The sequence below is a fragment of the Quercus robur genome, chromosome 2 (genome assembly GCF_932294415.1).
Source record: "Quercus robur chromosome 2, dhQueRobu3.1, whole genome shotgun sequence".
Classification (NCBI taxonomy): Eukaryota; Viridiplantae; Streptophyta; class Magnoliopsida; order Fagales; family Fagaceae; genus Quercus; species Quercus robur.
Window position 1 is genome coordinate 93,989,669 of NC_065535.1, and position 20,015 is coordinate 94,009,683.

At 35.9% G+C, this 20,015-nt stretch overlaps 2 protein-coding genes across 2 annotated transcripts; both read right to left on the minus strand.

Annotated features, from left to right (window-relative positions):
- Positions 1–8,589: 8,589 nt before the first annotated feature.
- LOC126707565 (aspartic proteinase CDR1-like) lies at positions 8,590–9,900 on the minus strand. Its single transcript, XM_050407289.1, has one exon. It carries the CDS (start codon positions 9,898–9,900, stop codon positions 8,590–8,592), a length of 1,311 nt encoding a protein of 436 aa, XP_050263246.1.
- A 1,073-nt stretch (positions 9,901–10,973) lies between these two features.
- LOC126715938 (uncharacterized) lies at positions 10,974–20,009 on the minus strand. The gene is made up of 7 exons (XM_050416797.1): positions 19,593–20,009; positions 18,149–18,315; positions 17,109–17,357; positions 16,448–16,582; positions 16,073–16,255; positions 12,350–12,511; positions 10,974–12,109 (listed from the first exon to the last, which is right to left on the minus strand). Exons 1-7 carry the CDS (start codon positions 19,951–19,953, stop codon positions 11,681–11,683), a joined length of 1,686 nt encoding a protein of 561 aa, XP_050272754.1. The 5' UTR covers positions 19,954–20,009; the 3' UTR covers positions 10,974–11,680.
- Positions 20,010–20,015: the final 6 nt, after the last annotated feature.

The following is a 20,015-nucleotide window of genomic DNA, read 5'->3' on the forward strand; positions in this document are numbered from 1 at the left end:
TTGTTTTAAAAAGAAATTTTACAATAGTTTAGGGACAATTAAAAAAAATAGAAATTTTAATGACAAAAAGTGTAACATTTTCAATAATTTAAGGATGAAAAGGAAAGATTTTAAAGTTTACGATCAAATAACAACTTCATGCAGACTTTAAGGATGCAAACAATATATATTTTGCCTAAAATTATTGGGTACTACATGAAAGTTCATGTTTAGTGACTTTAGTCCCTGACAATGGCTTAGACACCAATTTTACCAAATTTTCAAATTAATGTCCAAGTACTTAATTAGTCGGTTTAATTTACAAAATGAATAAAGCAATAGATAAACAACCACAACAAAACTCATGTGCATGCTAACACAACAAATTGTCTACAAGTGAACTATGTGCATGACAATGACCAATTCACCAAATCCACTAAGAAAATAGTCGTGATATAATACAATTTAGAAAACCTCCTGTATAAGTAATTGTACTTTTATCCGAGTTCCTTTCTTTAGCTTGTAACAAAACTGCACCAGCCAGTTCTCCTCAAAATAAATCGATGATGCAAGTTGAACGTCAATTGCAAATCTGATCTCTCAGATCATCCAAGGCTACTTGATGATTTGTAATTTCTTCTATGGTTTCTAGCACCAATCCAATACACTCAAGAATGCTTAAGGTGTTTGGATGGAATCTCTTCTCAAGGATGTATCAATTTGGAGAGGGTGAAGGTGCGGAGGCTACAATGGGTCTTCTCTCAAGGGAATAGGTAGTCTCTCCTTCTTATGATTTTAGGGTTTTGATTTTGATCATATATGCGTCACAATTGAGGCTTGATTGGCGACAAAATTAAGCATGAAAAGATCGAAATTGACTTTCCATAACTATCTTACTTGACCGAGTTTCAAGCGAAATATTATGTCCATGATTGTTGTGTGGATTCTGATAAACTCGCCTGATAGCTCCATTTTACTCAACTGAACTTCCTGCTATTGCCCTTTGAAGACTCTCATCTGAACTTGATCCTCATTGACAAAATGCAATTACATCGAAATGAAAATACAAATACAACGAAATTATGCAACTACCTTTGAAATTTTTTGACATGGAATTTAGGCAACACTAAATATCCTAACAATTTCCTCCAATGATAATTCCGTGACAAACACCTCAAACAACTTTAGAGATGAGTTTATTTGATTTTGTGATGACTCTAATTAAGAACTATGTGGAAATTCTATGACCATGAATTATATTAGTAAAATCATTAGCTATGTGATGGACGTTTATCTAAAAACTATGCTACAAATTTTTTTTGGTTGCCCCAAGCACTTGGAATTTGGAATTATATAATCATGAAATACATTAGAAAAATCATTACCAATGACAGGTCCAGTTAGCTAGTGCAAACTCTAAATTATTATTAAAAAAAAAAAAAAAAAAAAAAACTAATTACATTAATTGATATTGTTTTACACATCTCGAAGTAATACCTTGTTACAACTGTTTTCAACAATATTCTTATATTTTTAGTAGAAAATCAGTACTTTTATTCAGGAAATATCAGAAAGAATATAATTTGCAATCTCTGTTGGAACAGTAATATCAAAGCTCATTCGAGTGATCTTGCTTTCTATGCTAGATCATGAGCTTCCTTGCCTTTGTACTTGTTGAAATCAGCACCAGACCAGCTCCAGAAGCAAAAAATTAAAACAATAAATATCTTAAACTCACGTATAATATAATTAAATGGAAAGAAAAAATTATATTATGTTACGTTTTAAATAATAATTAACTTAAGTAACAACCTAACTAATAAATTAGGTTAAATGTATTGTGTTTTACAGGAATCTAAAGCACAACATATTATATGGAGAAATAAAAGTGAATGATATTTGAGTTGCAGTGAGATTTTTCACTCTAGGATTTTTGTGTGATTATCTTATCTCAGAAAGCTTAACTGAAAAGTTTAAAGTTGCCAACATCCATTTCAGTTCCTACAAATTAGGACATGAAAGTTAAAGTTTCTAACATTTATTTGAATGTTAAAATCAACTTTCTTAGCCACCTTAGTGCCTCCACTCACAATTCATTATTTTTGAGAAATCTCAATTACATAAAGCTGCGTTTCAAAGCCGCGTTTTAAAGACGCAGCTTCAGACCAAATTTAAAGCCGCGTCTTTAAAACTCAGCTTCAGGAATTCTAGAGCCGCATTTTAAAAATGCGGCCACAATAAAAGAAAAAAAAAAAAAAAAAAGAGTTTGCGAAAAAATAAAATGCGGAAATCCTTAGGCCGCGTTTTTATCTCAAAAAAACGCCGCCTCAGAACCTGTCTATGGCCCCGCGTTCAAAACGCGACCTTAAGGTTCTTTGAAGCCGCGTTTTCTAAAACGGGGCTTTAGGCTCAACCTTGGGCCGCATTTTTTATGGCCGCGGCTTAAAAAACGCGGCCCAAGGCCCCCGCGTTTTGTAGTGCTTGATCAATTCAAATCCTACACAACCAAATACGGCCAAACATGCAATCCCATTATTCAAATAATTTTATTAATAATAATTATTTCATCTACAACATTGTGCAAAGTTCATTCAAAACAATTTCTATTGAGTTTTGACCATTGCACACATACACATTGACGACTATTTGGCCACGCAATCCAAGATCTTCCTTGCTTCCATATTAATGTTCTCAGTGATATAACCATGAAGGGCCATACACTGATCAATGGATTTGATCATCTTTATCACAGTGTCATTATCACCCTAAAAAATTACCCCTTGCAGGCCCATTTCATTTGTGATGCTAACAGCAACGCTTGCCTGGCGGCCAAGAATTCAACTTCCTCCGCCGTTGATGGCAATGGGATGCTTGCACTAAGCGCTGCAATAGGCTGCCCACTTGAGTCCCTTAGTACAACCCCAATCCCCGCCTTGCCGGACTCCTTGAAGACAGCACCATTGAAATTTGCTTTAATATTCTCCCTCTGGGTGCACTTCGAGGTTGTATCCTACGGGAACACAATTGCACCGTGTGAATTCACACGGTGAAGCATACCAAATCATCATTCATTCTAGCAAACGTATTGATTGGCTTCAACTTTACATTAGCACCAGTAAAATGAGCTGTGATAATTGGGATATCAAGGTCACCTTTGGACCTAAAACAAGGACTAAGAACACCCTTTGGGTCTTTAACCAGGGCCGGCTCAAGGCCTAGGCAAGTTAGGCCTAGGCCTAAGGCCCCACCCAAAAAAAAAAAATTCCTTAGGAAAAAAAGGCCCCATTTTTTATAGTTAAAAGTCCAAATTTTTATACAATCATATATATTTTCTAAATGTTGTACATTTTTTTTATTAGTGATATACAAATTTTACTATTGGCTTACAAATTGCCATGTTATTAATCACAAAAAACGTAATATAAACATTCATTAGTTAAATTGATGAAGTTTATCAATGAGAGACAATATCACATTATATTTTGAACATTTTATAGTGCTTTTAATTAGCGCATTTTTCTTTTTCATTTCTATTAAGACCCTCAAAGTACGAGACCAATAGAATCTTAACTCAATTGAAACCCTAAAATATTTCAAAAAGATGTTGCAAATGTGTTAAATCATCAATTATAGATTAATCTCCCCTAAGAGTTTGAGACTTTGATTTTTGTAAATTAATATCCTACATAACCATACACCAAATAATATTTATCTCTCTCTCTCTCTTAAAATCAAAACATAAAATTAAAAATTAGATTACAACTTTATTTAACTATGCATCGTCTTATATCCAAAAAAAGTATCTTTTTCAATCATAATATATTTTTATTTCTTTTTATTAATATTTATAATTCAACTATGATATTCAATTCTCTATATGAAATTAACATTAGTCTAGTTGGTATTATTTATGTATTTAATGTATCAAATTAACCTTAATTTGATTAGTATTAAATAATTTTGTTTAATTAATATTTACATATTAAAGGCCCCATATAAATTTTTCGCCTTAGGCCCCAAATTATGTTGGGCCGCCCCTGTCTTTAACACGTTTAGCATGAATAGTTTTCAATAAGGCCAATACCAAATCTTTATGAAACTCAGGTGGAAGAAAGGTGTAAGTGGTGCCCGAGTCAATAATCATTTTACCCACATTCCTAGCACTGGCCTTGGAAGAAGCTCTATAGGCAAACGTTGTGTTCCCAATACTAATGCCCTCTAGAGTAACGTAATAATATGTGGAAGGCTTTTTTGCAACTAAGGGTGTTGAAACCACTCCTTTGCCAGAAACCAAGCCATTGGAACCAAAGTTAATCTTGATTGAAACATTTGAAGTTGTGGGAACTAAACAATAAGAAAATTTTCCACCAATGTACTTGTTTAGTTGAGAGACTAGAGAAAGAGGGCCACCTCCTAGGCCAATTATGCCAGAGCTTTCCTCATCAAATATACCCTCATTATTGTTGCTGCAATCGAAAAAAATCCTTGGTATTTTGACCCAATGGCCAGTAGTCGAGCCAAATGTTAAGGTTTCAACTCCAAGATCACCACTAGTGTATGAATTGTCTCCATAGGTATAATTATTGAAGCAAATGTTTCGTTCACTACGTGAGCGTTTGCGCTCCGCGTTTGCGTCCACGTTTTGATGAGTTCACGTTTTCTCCTTTTTTTTCTTTTTTCTTTTTTTTTTTGGCCCGCAATTGTTGACTTTGGGGGGACAAATTTTACTGTTATGAACAGTAAATACACTGTTCATGTACTGTACTGACACTGTTCATGCACTAAAAAATATTAAAAATGGGTCCCACGGTACTATTTACACATTTAAAAATTATTTTACTACAGTATTTTCAGTTTTCAGTTTCAGTAACAATAAACTCAATCCAAACGGACCCTACATGAAACAGCTTTTCTATCCAAATTTATGCGAGACTTTGACTTGCAGGAAACGTTACAATATGTTGAAGAATACTGAGGATCGAAGAGAGGAGGGTCTTGCTTGTAACATTTTATACATGGCTTACATTGTGTCCATGTTAGATCACCACCTGTATCCGCAACGCCAAGCACACCAAGGGAAATCTTCATGAGGTATTCTCCCGAGTTACTAGCTGTTACGTTTGATTGGTTTGAATTGCGAGATTGTAAGCTTGCCTTGAAACGATTAGCCCTTGAAATGGAACGAGCAAAAGCATTATGCAAGCGATCAAAATGGGTGTGAGAGGCATTGGCATTGTAATACGGAGATAGTGTCGAATCACGATGTATGAGATCAACAGTGAAACCACTACAGTTAGTGGCTTCTGTGAATGAAAATACCAGTATTACTGCTAAGTAGAGAGTAAAGGGTTTAATCTCAAAGCAGCAGCCATGACTTTGACAGTATGATAAGGAAAGGTTGAATGAGATATGATAAAAACACATTGGGCTATACAGAATTTATAGGACTAAGAGGCTCAGGCTAGAGCCTTCAAATTCAAAGTAGGTAATGAATTTAATTTGGTAACCCAGGTCCATTTTTCACGTTATCATCATCATCATCTTCTCTTCTTTCTGTATAAACTGTAAAGGAGGTCAACTCCATTTACCTGGTGCACATCTTTTATCCTGGATTAGTCTAGTTAGGACAGAAGCTTGCAGACCCTTTTTTTGACGAGGAAGCTTGCAGACCTAATAATAGTATGGTAATGTTTACAGCGGAAATAATAATAATAATAGTTATCACATTTTTAGGGAGTAGTTTCAGTCTTCTATATTTATCAAAGTTTTAGTCTTTATGTGTATTTCTTAAATGATTTATTATAGGAGCATAAGGCGGTATAGGCCAAAAATGTTGAATTTTTTTTTACTGGTTAGAGTCCTCTGTCACGTAACAATGAAATGGTGGTGTTTCTAGTCTGAATGAAAATTTGATCAAAATTCAGAGAATTGAAGCTCAGTAAGAATTGGGCCAACGTTAATTGTTATGATGATATTAGAGTAGCATTGTTTTAGAAATAAGAGGCACACATGGGACATGGCACAACAGCCTCATTATTTAGGATATTTGAAAGGATATGGCGATCATTAGAAAATAGTGTGGAAGATATATAAATATATATATATATATATATATATATATTTATATATCCATTAGCTTAAATTTAAAGTGGGCCATGAATTTGGGTAACGTAACTTCTCTTTTTTACTCTTATGAGGGGTTCACTCCATGCGAGAGGGAGAATATATGCAACAGAACAGCATATACCACCTTCTATTCTTAGGCCTATAACATACAATTTGACCCCAAAAAAAAAAAAAAAAAAAAAAAAAAAAACCCGCATGGTAATGGAGGTCCTGCTTTGTGAGGTCGCATTTTGATGTTTTATTTTGTGGTTCTCAATGTTTGCTTTAAGCCTTTTGAGTTACGGCTAAAAAAAAAATTCACATAATTCAGGATTAAAATAGTGCCCAATAAGCTTTGTCATATTTACCATATATACCAAGAACCAACAGATGTTACAGACCAACTATTAATCATGTATCACTTCCATAATTCGATAGCTCTGACAATAAATGACTAAACTTTCAGAATATTGTTGAAAACAATTGTGAGTTGTGACAAGTTATTAATCCTATATATATATATATATATACCTATATATAAAATCTCTTTTTTGGAAAACAATATCAATTAATGTACTTAATATTTTTATTTTATTAATTTACTTGAGTTTACTCTAGATCTGTCATTGGGTAATGATTTTACTAATAAATTTTATGGTCACATAATTTCCAAATTCCAAGTGTTCGAAAATTGAAACATTTTTCTTAAAGAATGAATACCAAACTTTGCCATTAAAACTGAAATTAGCCAAAATTGACTAGGAGTACATTATTAATGTGGAAAGAAACATCCTCCTTCCACAAAGAAAAACTACTAACAGATAGTTTTTGACGCCCTGTTGCACATATAGAGATAGCTTCAACATCTCCCTCTCCCCTAGAACGCAGACATGCATGAGAAATATATTTGAGAGTAATCAGTAGATGTGAGTCATCAAATTACACTCTTCCTAAACATACGCCTACGATTACACAATTGGCCCTCATGGATTTTTGGTGTGAGAAAGGATTTTCAATGTGTTTTATGTGCTAAAAACTGGATTGGAGAAAAGTTTTACCTAGGATTATTAAGTTGGGCTCTAAGTTAGGCTATAGAAATAGGAAGGTGAAAGGAAAAAAAAATGTCAATAAGATTCAAGAAAGCTTGGACAGCAACAAGTCCCCAAAATGGAAAAGTCTATATAAACCTATGAAATAAAATGCAATAATATGCATGAGACCTTCCTGTGCAGGTCACTCTCATTCAAGCTTGAGCTCAAGATAGTTTATGAATTTTAGGAAGTCTATTCATCCCTTGCCTCCCTCCACACGATTCCTCCTTTCAACAATCGTTATTCTTCGAATTGAAGTCCCCCATCATGTATTGTTTGGATACAGAGTAGGAATCAAAATGGTGCATTAGAGGCATCCTCAAAATTAAAAGTGCGTGCTTCTTTCACAACTAAGGCCTAATTATTAAAAATTGTGTATTCATTGCAAGGGCACAAGGATTGGCGGCTTCTCCAAAAGCATAGGAGACTCACTTATGACTGCTGAACTTTAGGGACATAGGGATGGACTTATTAGTACAGAGTCCAAATATCCACAAGATTACCATTGAAATAGATGCTAAGCCAGCAGTAGGTATCCTCTCATTAAATAAAATCCTGGCTGACTCTTCTAACTTATATAGTGCTCTAATTTCTGATGGCAGGTCTGTACTCCCAACATTTTGAAGAGGTTCATCTGCAATAAATCCACCGAAGGAAATCAGTGTACTGAGCTTTTGGCAAAGAAAGAAACGTCTCCTTCGAATCTTTTGAGCTGTGTTCTTGTCCTGCTCCATATATATATCCCTTCGAATCTTTTGAGTTGTGTTCTTGTCCTGCTCCATATATATATCCCTACTTTTGGCTTAAATTTAAAATGGGGTCATGAATTTTGGTAGCCCAAGTCATTTCTCACATTGTCATCATTGTTATGTCTTGTTTTGTGGTTCTCTTTGTTTGTTTAAAATATCCTGAGTTACAGCCCAAAATAAAAATCACATTATTCAGGAGCAAAATAGTACTAATCAATAAGCTTTTCCATTTATATCATTCCAAATGATTAACCACAAATTTTGTACAATTCCATGGTTTGATCACATATATTAATAGAGATGTATTTGATAGCGCTGAAATAACCTTTCAGAATATTGTTGAAAACAGTTGTGACAAGTAATTTATTCAAGATACTTTTTTGTGAAAAAAAAAAATATTAATTAATTTCATTAGTTTTTTTTTTTTAATTATGTTGAGTTTGCACTTACTGGATCTATCTTTGGGTTATGATTTCACTAATATATTTCATGGTCATATAATTTCCGAATTCCAAGTGCCAGGAAAAAAAAAAAAACACTGAAACATTGTTTTTTAGATAAAATAAACACCCATCACAAATGATTTTAATATAACTCATAGACAAATAATTTCCACATATATAATTTCATAAGCAGAGTCACAAATTTCAACAAATTCATCTCTACTAGTGCTTGGTGCAATCAGCAGGCAGGAAGGACACTTTCTTGGCCTTGAGGTCATATCCCACCAAGAAGTTTATCTGAGCCAAGTTCCCAAATATGGCCACACTACCAGATGGTATCATGGTGAAGCAAACCAAATCATCATCCATTCTAGCAAATGTATTGATTGGCTTCAACTTCACATCAGCACCAGTAAAATGAGCCGTGATAATGGGGATATCAATTTCATCTTTAGACCTGAAACAAAGACTAAGAACACCCCTCGGGTCACTAACACGTTCAGCATCAATAGCTTTCTCTACGGCTGATACCAAATCTTCATGAAATTCAGGTGGAAGAAGGGTTAAAGTTGTGCCTGAGTCAATAATAATGTTACCCTCATTACTAGCAACAGCCTTAGAAGAAGCCTTATAGGCAAACCTCTTGTTCCCAACACTAATGCCCTCTAGAGTAAGGTAATAGAATGTGGAAGGATCTTTTGCAACCAAGGGTGTTGAAACCACACCATTGCCAGAAACCAAGCCATTGCTACCAAAATTAATCTTGCTTGTAACATTTGAATTTTCTGTGGGAACTAAACAATAAGAAAATTTTCCACCAATAGAATTGTTTAGTTGAGAGACCAGAGAAAGAGGGCCACCTCCTAGGCCAATTATGCCTGATCCTGCCTCACTAAATGTACCATCATTATTGTGCCCGCACCCAAATACAATATTCGGTAATGTGACCGGACGGCTAGTAGTTGAGCCAATGGTTAACGTTTCAACACCAAGATCACCATTAGTGAATGATTGGTCTCCATATGAATAACCATACTGGCAGGTGTTTTTATCAGTGCCACAAGAGGCAGTGTCTAATGCCTTGCAAGGACTTGAATTGCAAGGCACGTTACCATATGTTGAAGATTGCTGGGGATCAAAGAGAGGAAGGTTTTGCTTGTAACATTTTTCACATGGCTCACATTGTGTCCATGTTAGATCACTGCCTGTATCTGCAATGCCAAGCACCTCAACTGCTGGGGTTCCAAGGGAAATCTTCATGAGGTATTCTCCGCCATTAGCTATTACGTTTGATTGGATTGAACTCTTAGATTTTAAGCTTGGCCTGAAATGATTAGCCCGTGAAATGGAACGAGCAAAAGCCTTATACAAGCGATCGTAATGGGTGTGAGAGGCATTGTACGATGGAGACTCTGTCGAATCACGCAGTATGAGATCAACTGTGATTCCACTGTAAGTTGCTTCTGTCAATGAAAGTAAAAGTACTACTAATAAAGTAGAGAGGAAAGTGTTTAATCTCAAAGCTGCAGCCATGACTTGACAATATGAGAAGGAAAGGTTGAATGAGATGTGACAAAAACACATTGGACATTACTGAATTTATAGAACTTAGAATCATAACGTGGAAGGTCAAAAGATTACATTATATAAAACAATTTACACATTTTTTTAAAGATTATTTGATTGGTCTATTTAAATGTATTCAGTTTTGGAAGTCTAAACATTTTACTGGGTGATGCAGATGCAAGGTATGGTATGTGAAAAGTCAAAGGAAGAGGAAGTGGTATATACAGATTTGAGGTTGGGGCCATTAAGACTGTAATCTGGCTTTACACCTCTGATGGAATTAAGAAGGGGATAACGTTATGAAATTCAGTGTTTAATGCAGCTAGATAATAAATTATGAGTGATATTTTCCGTGATACGTTGCATATTATTGCTCTTGTCATAGGAATCTAATCTAACACAGTATATTTATATCTAATGTAGTTACACAAGCTCAACTTGAGAGTCTGTGATGTGTTGTGTTTGCTTTTTCTATGAACTGACATGTGGCGAATTCCTGTATTACTTCAAAGTCCATGTAGGCCAACAGTGCCATGTGGCAAATTATTATTCGTCCATGTTAATCATTATTGTGATTGCCATGTGTCAAGACTTAATCTATTCATAAATTACTCCTCCAAATTGGATATAACCCGTTTGGATTGAGGGGTGAAAGGAGGAGAATATAGTAAAATAGGCTGAAAATAGGCTAATTTTGAGTCAAATCTACTATACTTTACTTTACTTATCAATCCAAACAGACCATAGATATGAATTGCATTTATTGTATCCTTATATTACTTTGCAAAAATTTTATTTCCAACTCATTGTACTGCCCGATTGTTGGCTTTCCTGCAATTGTGTGAAGTCCAAAAGACCTTTACAGCATCAAATCTGATTGTGTTTATTGTGTCCCTAAAATATTTATGATTAAATTTTATTTCTCAACCAATTGTAATGCCAGATTATTTCCTTTCTTCCAATTATTTCACATATACAAGTGAAGTTCAAACGATTTTTTTTTTTTCCTCCCATTAAGTTTATAAAAATTAAGGAGCATGGACAACAGAAAATGAAACTTTACATATTGTAAAGCAAACAATATTTACTCAGTCTGCACAACAGCAAGGTATCTTTGAGGCCTAGCCAAGCAACCTGTAAACTACTTTCTTATCTTTTCTGGTGAGAAACATGAATTTTGTTTTCACCTTATGCGTACAGTATTTATACAGAAGTTGACCCCAAAGAATTACAATGGCTATTAACTGTAATATTACAACAATTTATTGTTGGGTTGTGGACTGGAATAATGGCACCAATCCAAGTTGCAGTGCTATATATAAGCAAGACATAATTCCAGAGGCACTGGACTGACATGACAACTAGGGACAACATAATATGTGCATGCAAGTCTATTTCCTTCAAGAAAATTCTTCAGTAGGAAGGAACCCTGAAGATAAACTAAGACCACATGATCCACAATCATACGTGGTGCTGCTTGAGAGTCAATTCTAATATAGAACCAGCTTTCTTACTACATGTCAAAATTTGCAGCAAAGTGAGCAGCTAAACATGAATTTCCCTAACTATATTGTATCTGCAGTATCAGAACACTTATTCCAAGCTTGAATTGGTGAAACATCATGCAATCTCTGATCTTCAAATTTAAGAGCACTGGCATGTATACTCATGAATCAGTTCTCAGAATAGAAGCTTTGAAATTGTTTAAGAAGAGATAGGCATGGGAGACCCTCCCAAATTTTCGTGTTCAGGTTATTTTTGAATGCAGCTTTCTTTCCGGCCAAAAATTTCGAATCACTGAAGATATATAATGGTGCATTCCTTGGATCAAACCATGGCCAGGTTTCTGCATGGTACTAATCAATGATTGATACTCTGACAATGCGCTATCCGATAATGGCTCCAAAAACTCACACCTAGCCAGAATTTCAGGTGGGGGTATACCAGCAATGAGGTTTGTGTCCAGCCTTGGTTTGCCCTTGGTGAACTCTGCAGGCATCTTAACTTGTGCACTTTCAAGGGCAGAAGGAGATGCACCTGGGATTACCTCCTGCTTAAAAGGCAGCGCTCTAGCAGCTTGCAAGCAAAACTCTATCCACTGATGAATCAGTGGAGATGGCCCTCTAACTCTGCCCCCAATTTGGTTTGTTTCAAATCTAGAGGCGGCAGGGATGGCCTACAAAAATAACATATATCTGAAATCTGAAATGGAAGGCTATATTTCACACTAAAATGTGAGATGCTCAGAAAAGTAAAGGTTTGACAACCAATGCACTATTGAATCATAAGGGAAGCTGCTCAGTACCCATTTTGTCTCTACAAACTTCCTGTTTGTACCTAAATTATGTCCTCTGAGGATCATGAATTCTATAAGAAAATTAAAAGTCAAATGAAGATGAGATGATAGATGGCATACCCATAAATCTGCCCATAAGCTAGCCCCAGACTTGGGAACAATTACTGCAACATTAGATGAGCGTTTTGCAATAGGAATAACATCAGAACTCCACCCAACAGCCACCCACACATCTCCCACTCCAAATGCTTTTAGATAGTTTACGCTGTCAAATAGTCGAACCTACAAAACCAGTGAAATAAATGTTGAAGATAAAAGTACTAGCACTTAATTTAATGGGAAAGGAAAATGAGTAATCAAAATTGACATGTCCATGCTCTCATTAATCAGGGATTGTTCAAACATTAGATACAAATAGAAAGCCATAACTCAATCCAACTACCACTAATTAAAATTTTGAGTAAATTACACCAACCTCCCCTTAAGATTTTGCAGAAATATTATGGACTTACCTTCTTTTTTTTTCCATTTGAAAAAAAAAATGACACTCTGTTCCCCAAAGTTTGTGATCCATGTATCAGATACACCATTACAACCACTCATGTGCCAACTGAGACAAAATATTCTTCTTTCAAATTAAATTCCCAACCAAAGTAACCTGACATAGTAGTTACAAACCAGGCAGTGATGACAAGGAAAATCAGAGGAAAATAAAATATAATCAAACTAGCCCCAAAGCAGTGTTATTTTTAGAAATAGGAGTCAAGTCCATAACATTTCCTCAAAAACCTAATGGGAGGTTGATGAAGTCTACCCATTAATATAAACTTTTACTGCACAATCCCAGCACAAAATTGAGATAACTTGCCAGCTTGAATTTAAACTTGAAAAGACGAATTTAAGTTGAAACCACTCTCGTTTGCTGGATTAATTATTTTTTTGACTACATTGTAAATTTTAAGAAGTTCCTGTCAATTAGTTTACCACTCTAGTCTTGTGGTTTTACTTAGGCTGCGTTTGTTTCGGCTGAAAATGAATTTGAGAAAATATTTTACACCTTGATGTGTGTTTGGTTGCACATGTAAAATTTGGTCAAACTAAAAACCATTTCATTGACCGTAAAATTCAGCCCCCAGAACCGTAAAATCAATTACACACTTGATTTACCTTCAAACTCAGTTTTACGGACTAAAAATTTGAAGAGAGACTGAGAGAGAGAGAGAGCTTAAAGAGAAAACCCAAAGAAGACCGGAAATCACTCATGCCAAGCCCAAGCCGAGCAAGAAAAGGGTACTGCCGGTGATGCCCAAAACAACCCCTTGACACACGGCCCCGCCATCGCATGCAAGCCACTCCGCCGACCCATCCCTTGTTCTTGTCCTCTGCCGACCCATCCCTCATCCTCACTTACCCGTCCCTTGTCCTCGTCCTCACCGACCCACCTCCATTGACCCATCCCTCATCCGAACCAACCCATACCTTCAAATCAAGTTTTACGGGCTGAAAACCAGACACGAGAGAGAGAGAGATTGAAGGGAAAGTGAACCCGAAGAGAGAGAGCTTGAACCTAGGAGAATCTCATCGCCGTCACCGGCTCATAGTTGCCGCCTGAAGCTTGTCGTCACCACCAAAAACAGATCGGAGCCTTGTCATCTCATTCTCGTCACCACTAAAGCTCGTCGTCAACGCCTAACATAGATCGGAGCCTTGTATCTCGTTCTTGTTGCCGCTGCTCTGTAGCTCGTCTCCTCCACCTCTCTTGATCTCATAGCCACCGCCCTCTAGATCAACCCACCCATGACCGATCGTCATCACCGCCTCTAGATCAACCCCCCCCTTGACCCAATTTCAACCAAGTTTCTCAATCTACCTCTCTTTCCCTCAATCTCTCACTCTTTCTTCCTCCCCCTCTCTGTTTGACCGAGTTTGAAAGTTAATGGTTTTATTTTGATTTTTGATTCTTTAAAAATTTTATATCTTGCAATTTTCTATTATAAAATTTGTTTAGAAGCTGAGAAAATGGCTGAGAAAATGTGAGAAACTAGTAGAAAATTTGCATTTTCCAGAATGTTACCAAACGCTTGAAAATACTTTCTAATACAATTTTCAAAATGCAACCAAACACTAGAAAATATTTGCCTTTCTCAAAAATATTTTCACCTAAAAATACTTTACACTCGGGAAAATAATTTACATGTTGCCAAACATAGCCTTAATCACATATAAAATAAAAATCGTTGAATCCACACAAGGTACTACTACTGCACTCACATGCAAGAGTCTCTTTTCTTTTTTTTATGCGTGTGCGTGTGTTTGAGAGAGAGAAAGAGAGGATTATTTGAAATGGGTAAACTTCAAATTCAATTGGGTAACTTTAATAGTAAATGATATGATAGTGCCCACCATTTTTTGGGTCTTGTTAAATAGATACTTGTGACTGTAATGAAGAACTTAAGATTCTAGCTTCAATATTGATTGACATTTCAAAAGAAATCTTAAATGAAAGTTAATTGTTACTTTACCACTCTGAGCATCAACCTCATAGAGCCACCCTCCATGTTTAATCTAAGTTACCTCAAATGGGAATGCCACCCTCCATTTCAAAATCTAAGTTTTCTATACAATAGGAATTGTTGTGGTACAAGAAAACAAGAACTTGGTATGCCAATTAACTTGGAATGTGGAAGGATTGGGATAGGCTTATTTGACATGAAAATAACTCTCAAATGAAAGTTAAGTTAATCTTTGGTCATGAAGCTATGCACTTGTGGCGTTGGGTGATAGATTTGAAATATGGGAAAGAAGGGGGTGGATGATATACAAAATCAGGTAGAGGAATGAATGGGTGTAGTCTTTGGTGGAGTATTAGAGCGAGTTATGATAGTTTCTTCCAACATGTGGCTTTGGGTAGGTGACGGCACCCGAGTAAGATTTTGGTATGATCAATGGAGTGGACACTTTCCTTTGTAAGGATTTTTTTTGATAAGTAATAAACTTCCAAGATAGAAAAACTAATACAAAAGGCCAAAGCACACAGGACGTGTACCAAGGTAAGCATGAGAACAAACATATCTAAGAAATATAAAAACTACATCTATCAAGCAAATCAGACAAAGAAGTAAAATAGAAAACCTTGATCTAATAGGGAAGCCTTATTTTCTACTTGTTTGAATTATCAATTGGACGAAAGGGGTTAGGAGTTGAAATGTGCATTTCAAAAGACATTCATTATTGTGATGGAATCGGCAAATTCCTTTCTAAACCATATTTACTCACACATGCCTAGGGGAGAGGAGGTTGATAGGATGAGATGGCATTTGAATGGGAGTGGCAAATTTCAATGTTCATTCTTACTATAAGGCTATTTGTGGCACCAGTGTTAATTAATTCTCTTGGAAGAGCAGATGATGTGTTAAGGCCCCAAAGAGGGTGTGTTAAGGGCCTTAAGGCCCAAAGATGGTGTCTTTCTTTCTGTGGACAGCAGCTTACTGTAAAATTCTTACTAATGATAACCTTATCAAAAGGGGTTTCTCATTAGCCGACTGGTGTTGTATGTGTTAGTGTAGTGGGGAAACAGTGACCATTTATTGCTCCATTGTCATGTTGCCTATGCTTTGTGGAGTGAAGTATTTAAGACGTTTAGGGCTCAATATGTAAGATTCAAATACTGCTTATTAAGTTGCCTTTAAAGTTGGTAAATAAGATAAGAAAAAGAAGAAAACAACTAAATTATGGAACAATCCATGTTTTGGATTGAGCGAACACAGATCATGGTTTTCAAAGATGGTAGTGAACTATAGCATACTAGATGAGTGAGAATAAGATATCTTTTCTATCCCAAACCTGTTTCCCAAGTAATTCTAAATTTTTCTGGACAGCACTTCTCCCACCAGCAACTTGCAAGTCAATGTTATTTGTGTTATAAGATGCCCCCATATACTTCAAAACTGCACCAATAACCTCTCTAGGAGAATCAACCATTGAAATCCTCCCTGCAAGTTCAGGCCGCCATAAATCTGCCCAATCCTGCAACCATGGAAAAAATATATATGACCACTTGGATCAACATATTGTGTGGCAACCATGCTATACCAACAACAACAAAGTCCTAAGCCTGAAAAACTAACACATCCAACAAGATATCAATACTTATATAAAATCATCTTGTCTTTGATTTAAAGTAGTAAACATAACGGAATGCCTTCAAACACAATATACCTCTATGGGAGCCAATTTTTGCTGTTGAAATTTACTCTTCTTGTACGCTATCACCATGCAGCCCCATCTGTATGGAGCAGCCCAGATTTTACCCTCAGGATCTATTTCCCCCACAGAGTTCCTGCGTAGATATACCTGAGACTTTTTTAGTGAAAGTACAAGTATAAAGTACAGAAAGGGATTAATTATTAGATACAATAATTCAAGCACAAGCCATATCTCTCAAGGAGATAAAATCGGTGAGGAATAATTAGCATCTACATTGAAAATATATAAACATCCAAACACATCAAAGTTACCGATGATGCATTTCAACAAAAATGTCTTGCATAACAAAGTCTATAACAGCAAATTTCTAGCATACTAGTATGTGGGATTGATATTAGGAGGACAGCAATGTCACTCTCTGGATAACCTTTGTAGAATCTGACATGTCAGAGATAACTTAATCCATCAACCATCTGACTTTATCTTTCCAAAATATTTCTAAAACTAGAAGTTTCTGATGTTCACTAAATTCCACATAAGAAAATTGAAAACTTCTGATAAGTGTACAATACTTACAATAAAACTGCACCCAAAATCACTACTGGAGTAAAAAAAGATTACAGGTTTCAGAGATAGCATTCATCTAAGGACATGAGAGAAGTTGCATTCTTACCTTCCATTTGTCACTTAAGCCTTTAAACCATTCCAGGTCTTCTACCCCTTGTATGGGCTCAATTATAGCCTTGGTAATGGCAAAATTGAGCCAGGAGTCACCAACACTCACAATGTCAGCAGCCAAAGTAGATGACGGTGAGACATTACCTTTTCGAGAGGGCATCGATAAATCAGAGAAAATGCCCTCAAGACTTCCATTGTATTTCAGGCGAAACTTCAATCTCCTTCCTTGTGATTCTATAAAGTCCTACATACATACAAATCAGGAAGAATATAGTTTATATGATCACAACATCTAGTTTTCTTTTTCTTCTTTTTTTTTTTTCCTTGATTGGTAAGTTACACATACACATGAATTGTTAGAGATGGTGGCTCATATTCTAAATAAGAAAGTAATACCAATCTCTGCTATAGAGGCCTCATCAGTTGAGCATAGCAAAGCAAGAAGAGCGTAAGCACAACAAGTGGAGATTTCAATGCATATAGTTAGGGCTTTAACTGGGGACTTATATGTATGTTGTAATCCCTGTTCTTTCCTGATAGTGAAAATTAGATGCATGTAGGCTTACTGCTTATCCACATTTAGTTCTATGTATTGCTTTTCTCTTCTTCTTTTTCTTTGATAAGTACTATATATTGCTTTTCTCTCCCTTTTCTTTTCTTCTTTTTCCCACTAAATTGCTTAGATCGCCAATCATTCATAAACTTACATCTAGTGGGTTTTCATCTGATGATCCCATTCTCACATGAGAAGAAATTGTTATTTGAGCTAAAGTTTATTGATTGACAACAAAAGCTAGTAGTTTTGATTGAAAAATCCAAAAAAATTTCTTAATACCTTTAATATCTTGAGTTTGTTTACTAGTACTTATAAAAATTTTGGAACTAAAGCTTGATTGTTGTTGTTATTACTATTACTTATATTATGTTCCCTAAGCATATTACCTTAATCCGCACATATATTGCATAACGATAACAATGATTCACTGTCTCCACCAATAATTATAAACAAAGAGAAATTACTCACAACAGACAGACCTTAATCCAAGAAGGAGGTAGAGAGCCACGTAGAGCAACAACTGTGAGAGGGACAGTGAGAGCATAAGTTTTAGACTTCCAAGCTTGGAATTTCGCCCTTAACTCCTTGTCATCATCTTCTAAATTTTCCACATTCTCAGGTTTTGCACTATCACCACCATGATCATCTAATCTTCCATCCATGTTTCACAAAAAATAAAAACAAATTCATAAATTACTCCACTGTTTGTTTGTTTATAAAAAAAGAAAAGCCAAAATACACCGTTGAGGTCTTATACTTCAATACATTTCTCAACTTTACCCCATGAGCCCTGGAGTTCAAATGGAACCTTTTAGTCCCTAACAAGTTATTTTAGTACCTAACAAACTTAAGGCAATCGCTTTGAGTCCCTAACAAGTGATCACTTGTAGTACCTACGAAACTTAGGATGATCGTTTTTTGTCCTTAACAAACTTAAAGCTGTTGTATTTAGTTCCTAATAAATTTAAAGTGATCACTTTTAGTACCTAAGAAACTTAAGTTGATCACTTTTAGTTGCTAACAAACATATAAGTCATCATTTTTAGTCCCTAACAAATTTAAAGTGATCAATTTGAGTTCCCAACAAGTAACCACTTTTAGTACCTAAGAAACTTAAGTTGATCACTTTTAGTCACTAACAACATAAAGTCATTGCTTTTAGCACCTACCAAATTTAAAGTGATCAATTTGAGTCCCTAACAAGTGATCACTATTAGTACCTAAAAACTTAAGCCGATCACTTTTAGTCCCTAACAAACATAAAAGTCATCGTTTTTAGTCCCTAAAAAATTTTAAGTGATCAATTTGAGTCCCTAACAAGTGATCGCTATTAGTACCTAAAAACTTAAGCTGATCATTTTTAGTCCCTAACAAACATAAAGTCGGCGTTTTTAGTCTAACAAAATTAAAGTGTTTGCTTTTAGTCATAATATGCTAGGAAGCACAGACACAGATACAGTACAAGTAAGACACAGTGACAAACAATTTCTGAAAAATTATAACATAAAATGTCCCGTACAACGACAAGATACAACATGGCTACCACACTCTAAATGAAGCATTCGTGCTAGCTAGCTGATATGTCTAATGAAGTGATGACGTGTCTTTTTTAGTTTGTCCACATGGACTTCAAATGGGTCTAGTCTAAGAGTAAACGCTCAGGAGACAACTTTGTGACACAACTCACCATATAGCAAGTTGTAAGTAGTGGAAATGTGCCCTACATGAGCCACCATAACACTTTCATCACTCACAACTTGCGGCGTGACGAGTTGTAGCAAAAAGTTATGCACAAAGTTGTGTCTGAGCATTACTCTCTAGTCTAAACTCACCAAAAGTGTATTTTGACCCAAAAAGAGAAACATTCAAACAGAATCTATTAACTAATATAAGCGTGTGCCTTGTGCGTATGCAAATTGCTACCTTGAATTTGGTCGTGCACTGTTGAGGCGAGAGCAGGAGGAGGGACCTTAAAGAGGCGAGCACTCGCCGCGGTAAAGGTGAAGCAGCCAAGGAAGAATATTACGGCGGCAAGGCGAAGCGACGACGACGTTTTGGGATTTGGAGAGTCATCGTCGTCGTCGTCGTGGGTAAATGATTGAAGAGATGTGACAGAATTGTGGACAGTGAGAGTGAGAGAGAGAGTGGTGGAAATGGTTTTCTTGTGGGGTTTATTGGGAAAACGGAGGAGAAGAGGAAAAGGGTTTGTGCTAAGTAAGCGGTAATGGTTGAGGAAGAGGGAGGTGTGTGTGTGTGACTGTGAGGGCAGCAGCGAGGCCGCCATTCAGATCAGAGAGAGAGAGAGAGAGAGAGAGGAGTCAAGTGTTCATCGTAAAGAAATGATAG

Excerpts from the sequence above, each read along its gene's own strand:
- LOC126715938 (XM_050416797.1), bottom strand. The coding sequence starts at position 19,953 with ATGGCGGCCTCGCTGCTGCCCTCACAGTCACACACACACACCTCCCTC. Across the intron at positions 17,358-18,148 it reads TACCTCCTTCTTGGATTAAG|GACTTTATAGAATCACAAGG; the intron begins GTCTGTCTGTTG and ends GTATGTATGTAG. Across the intron at positions 16,256-16,447 it reads AAAAATTGGCTCCCATAGAG|GATTGGGCAGATTTATGGCG; the intron begins GTATATTGTGTT and ends CCATGGTTGCAG.
- LOC126707565 (XM_050407289.1), bottom strand. The coding sequence starts at position 9,900 with ATGGCTGCAGCTTTGAGATTAAACACTTTCCTCTCTACTTTATTAGTA.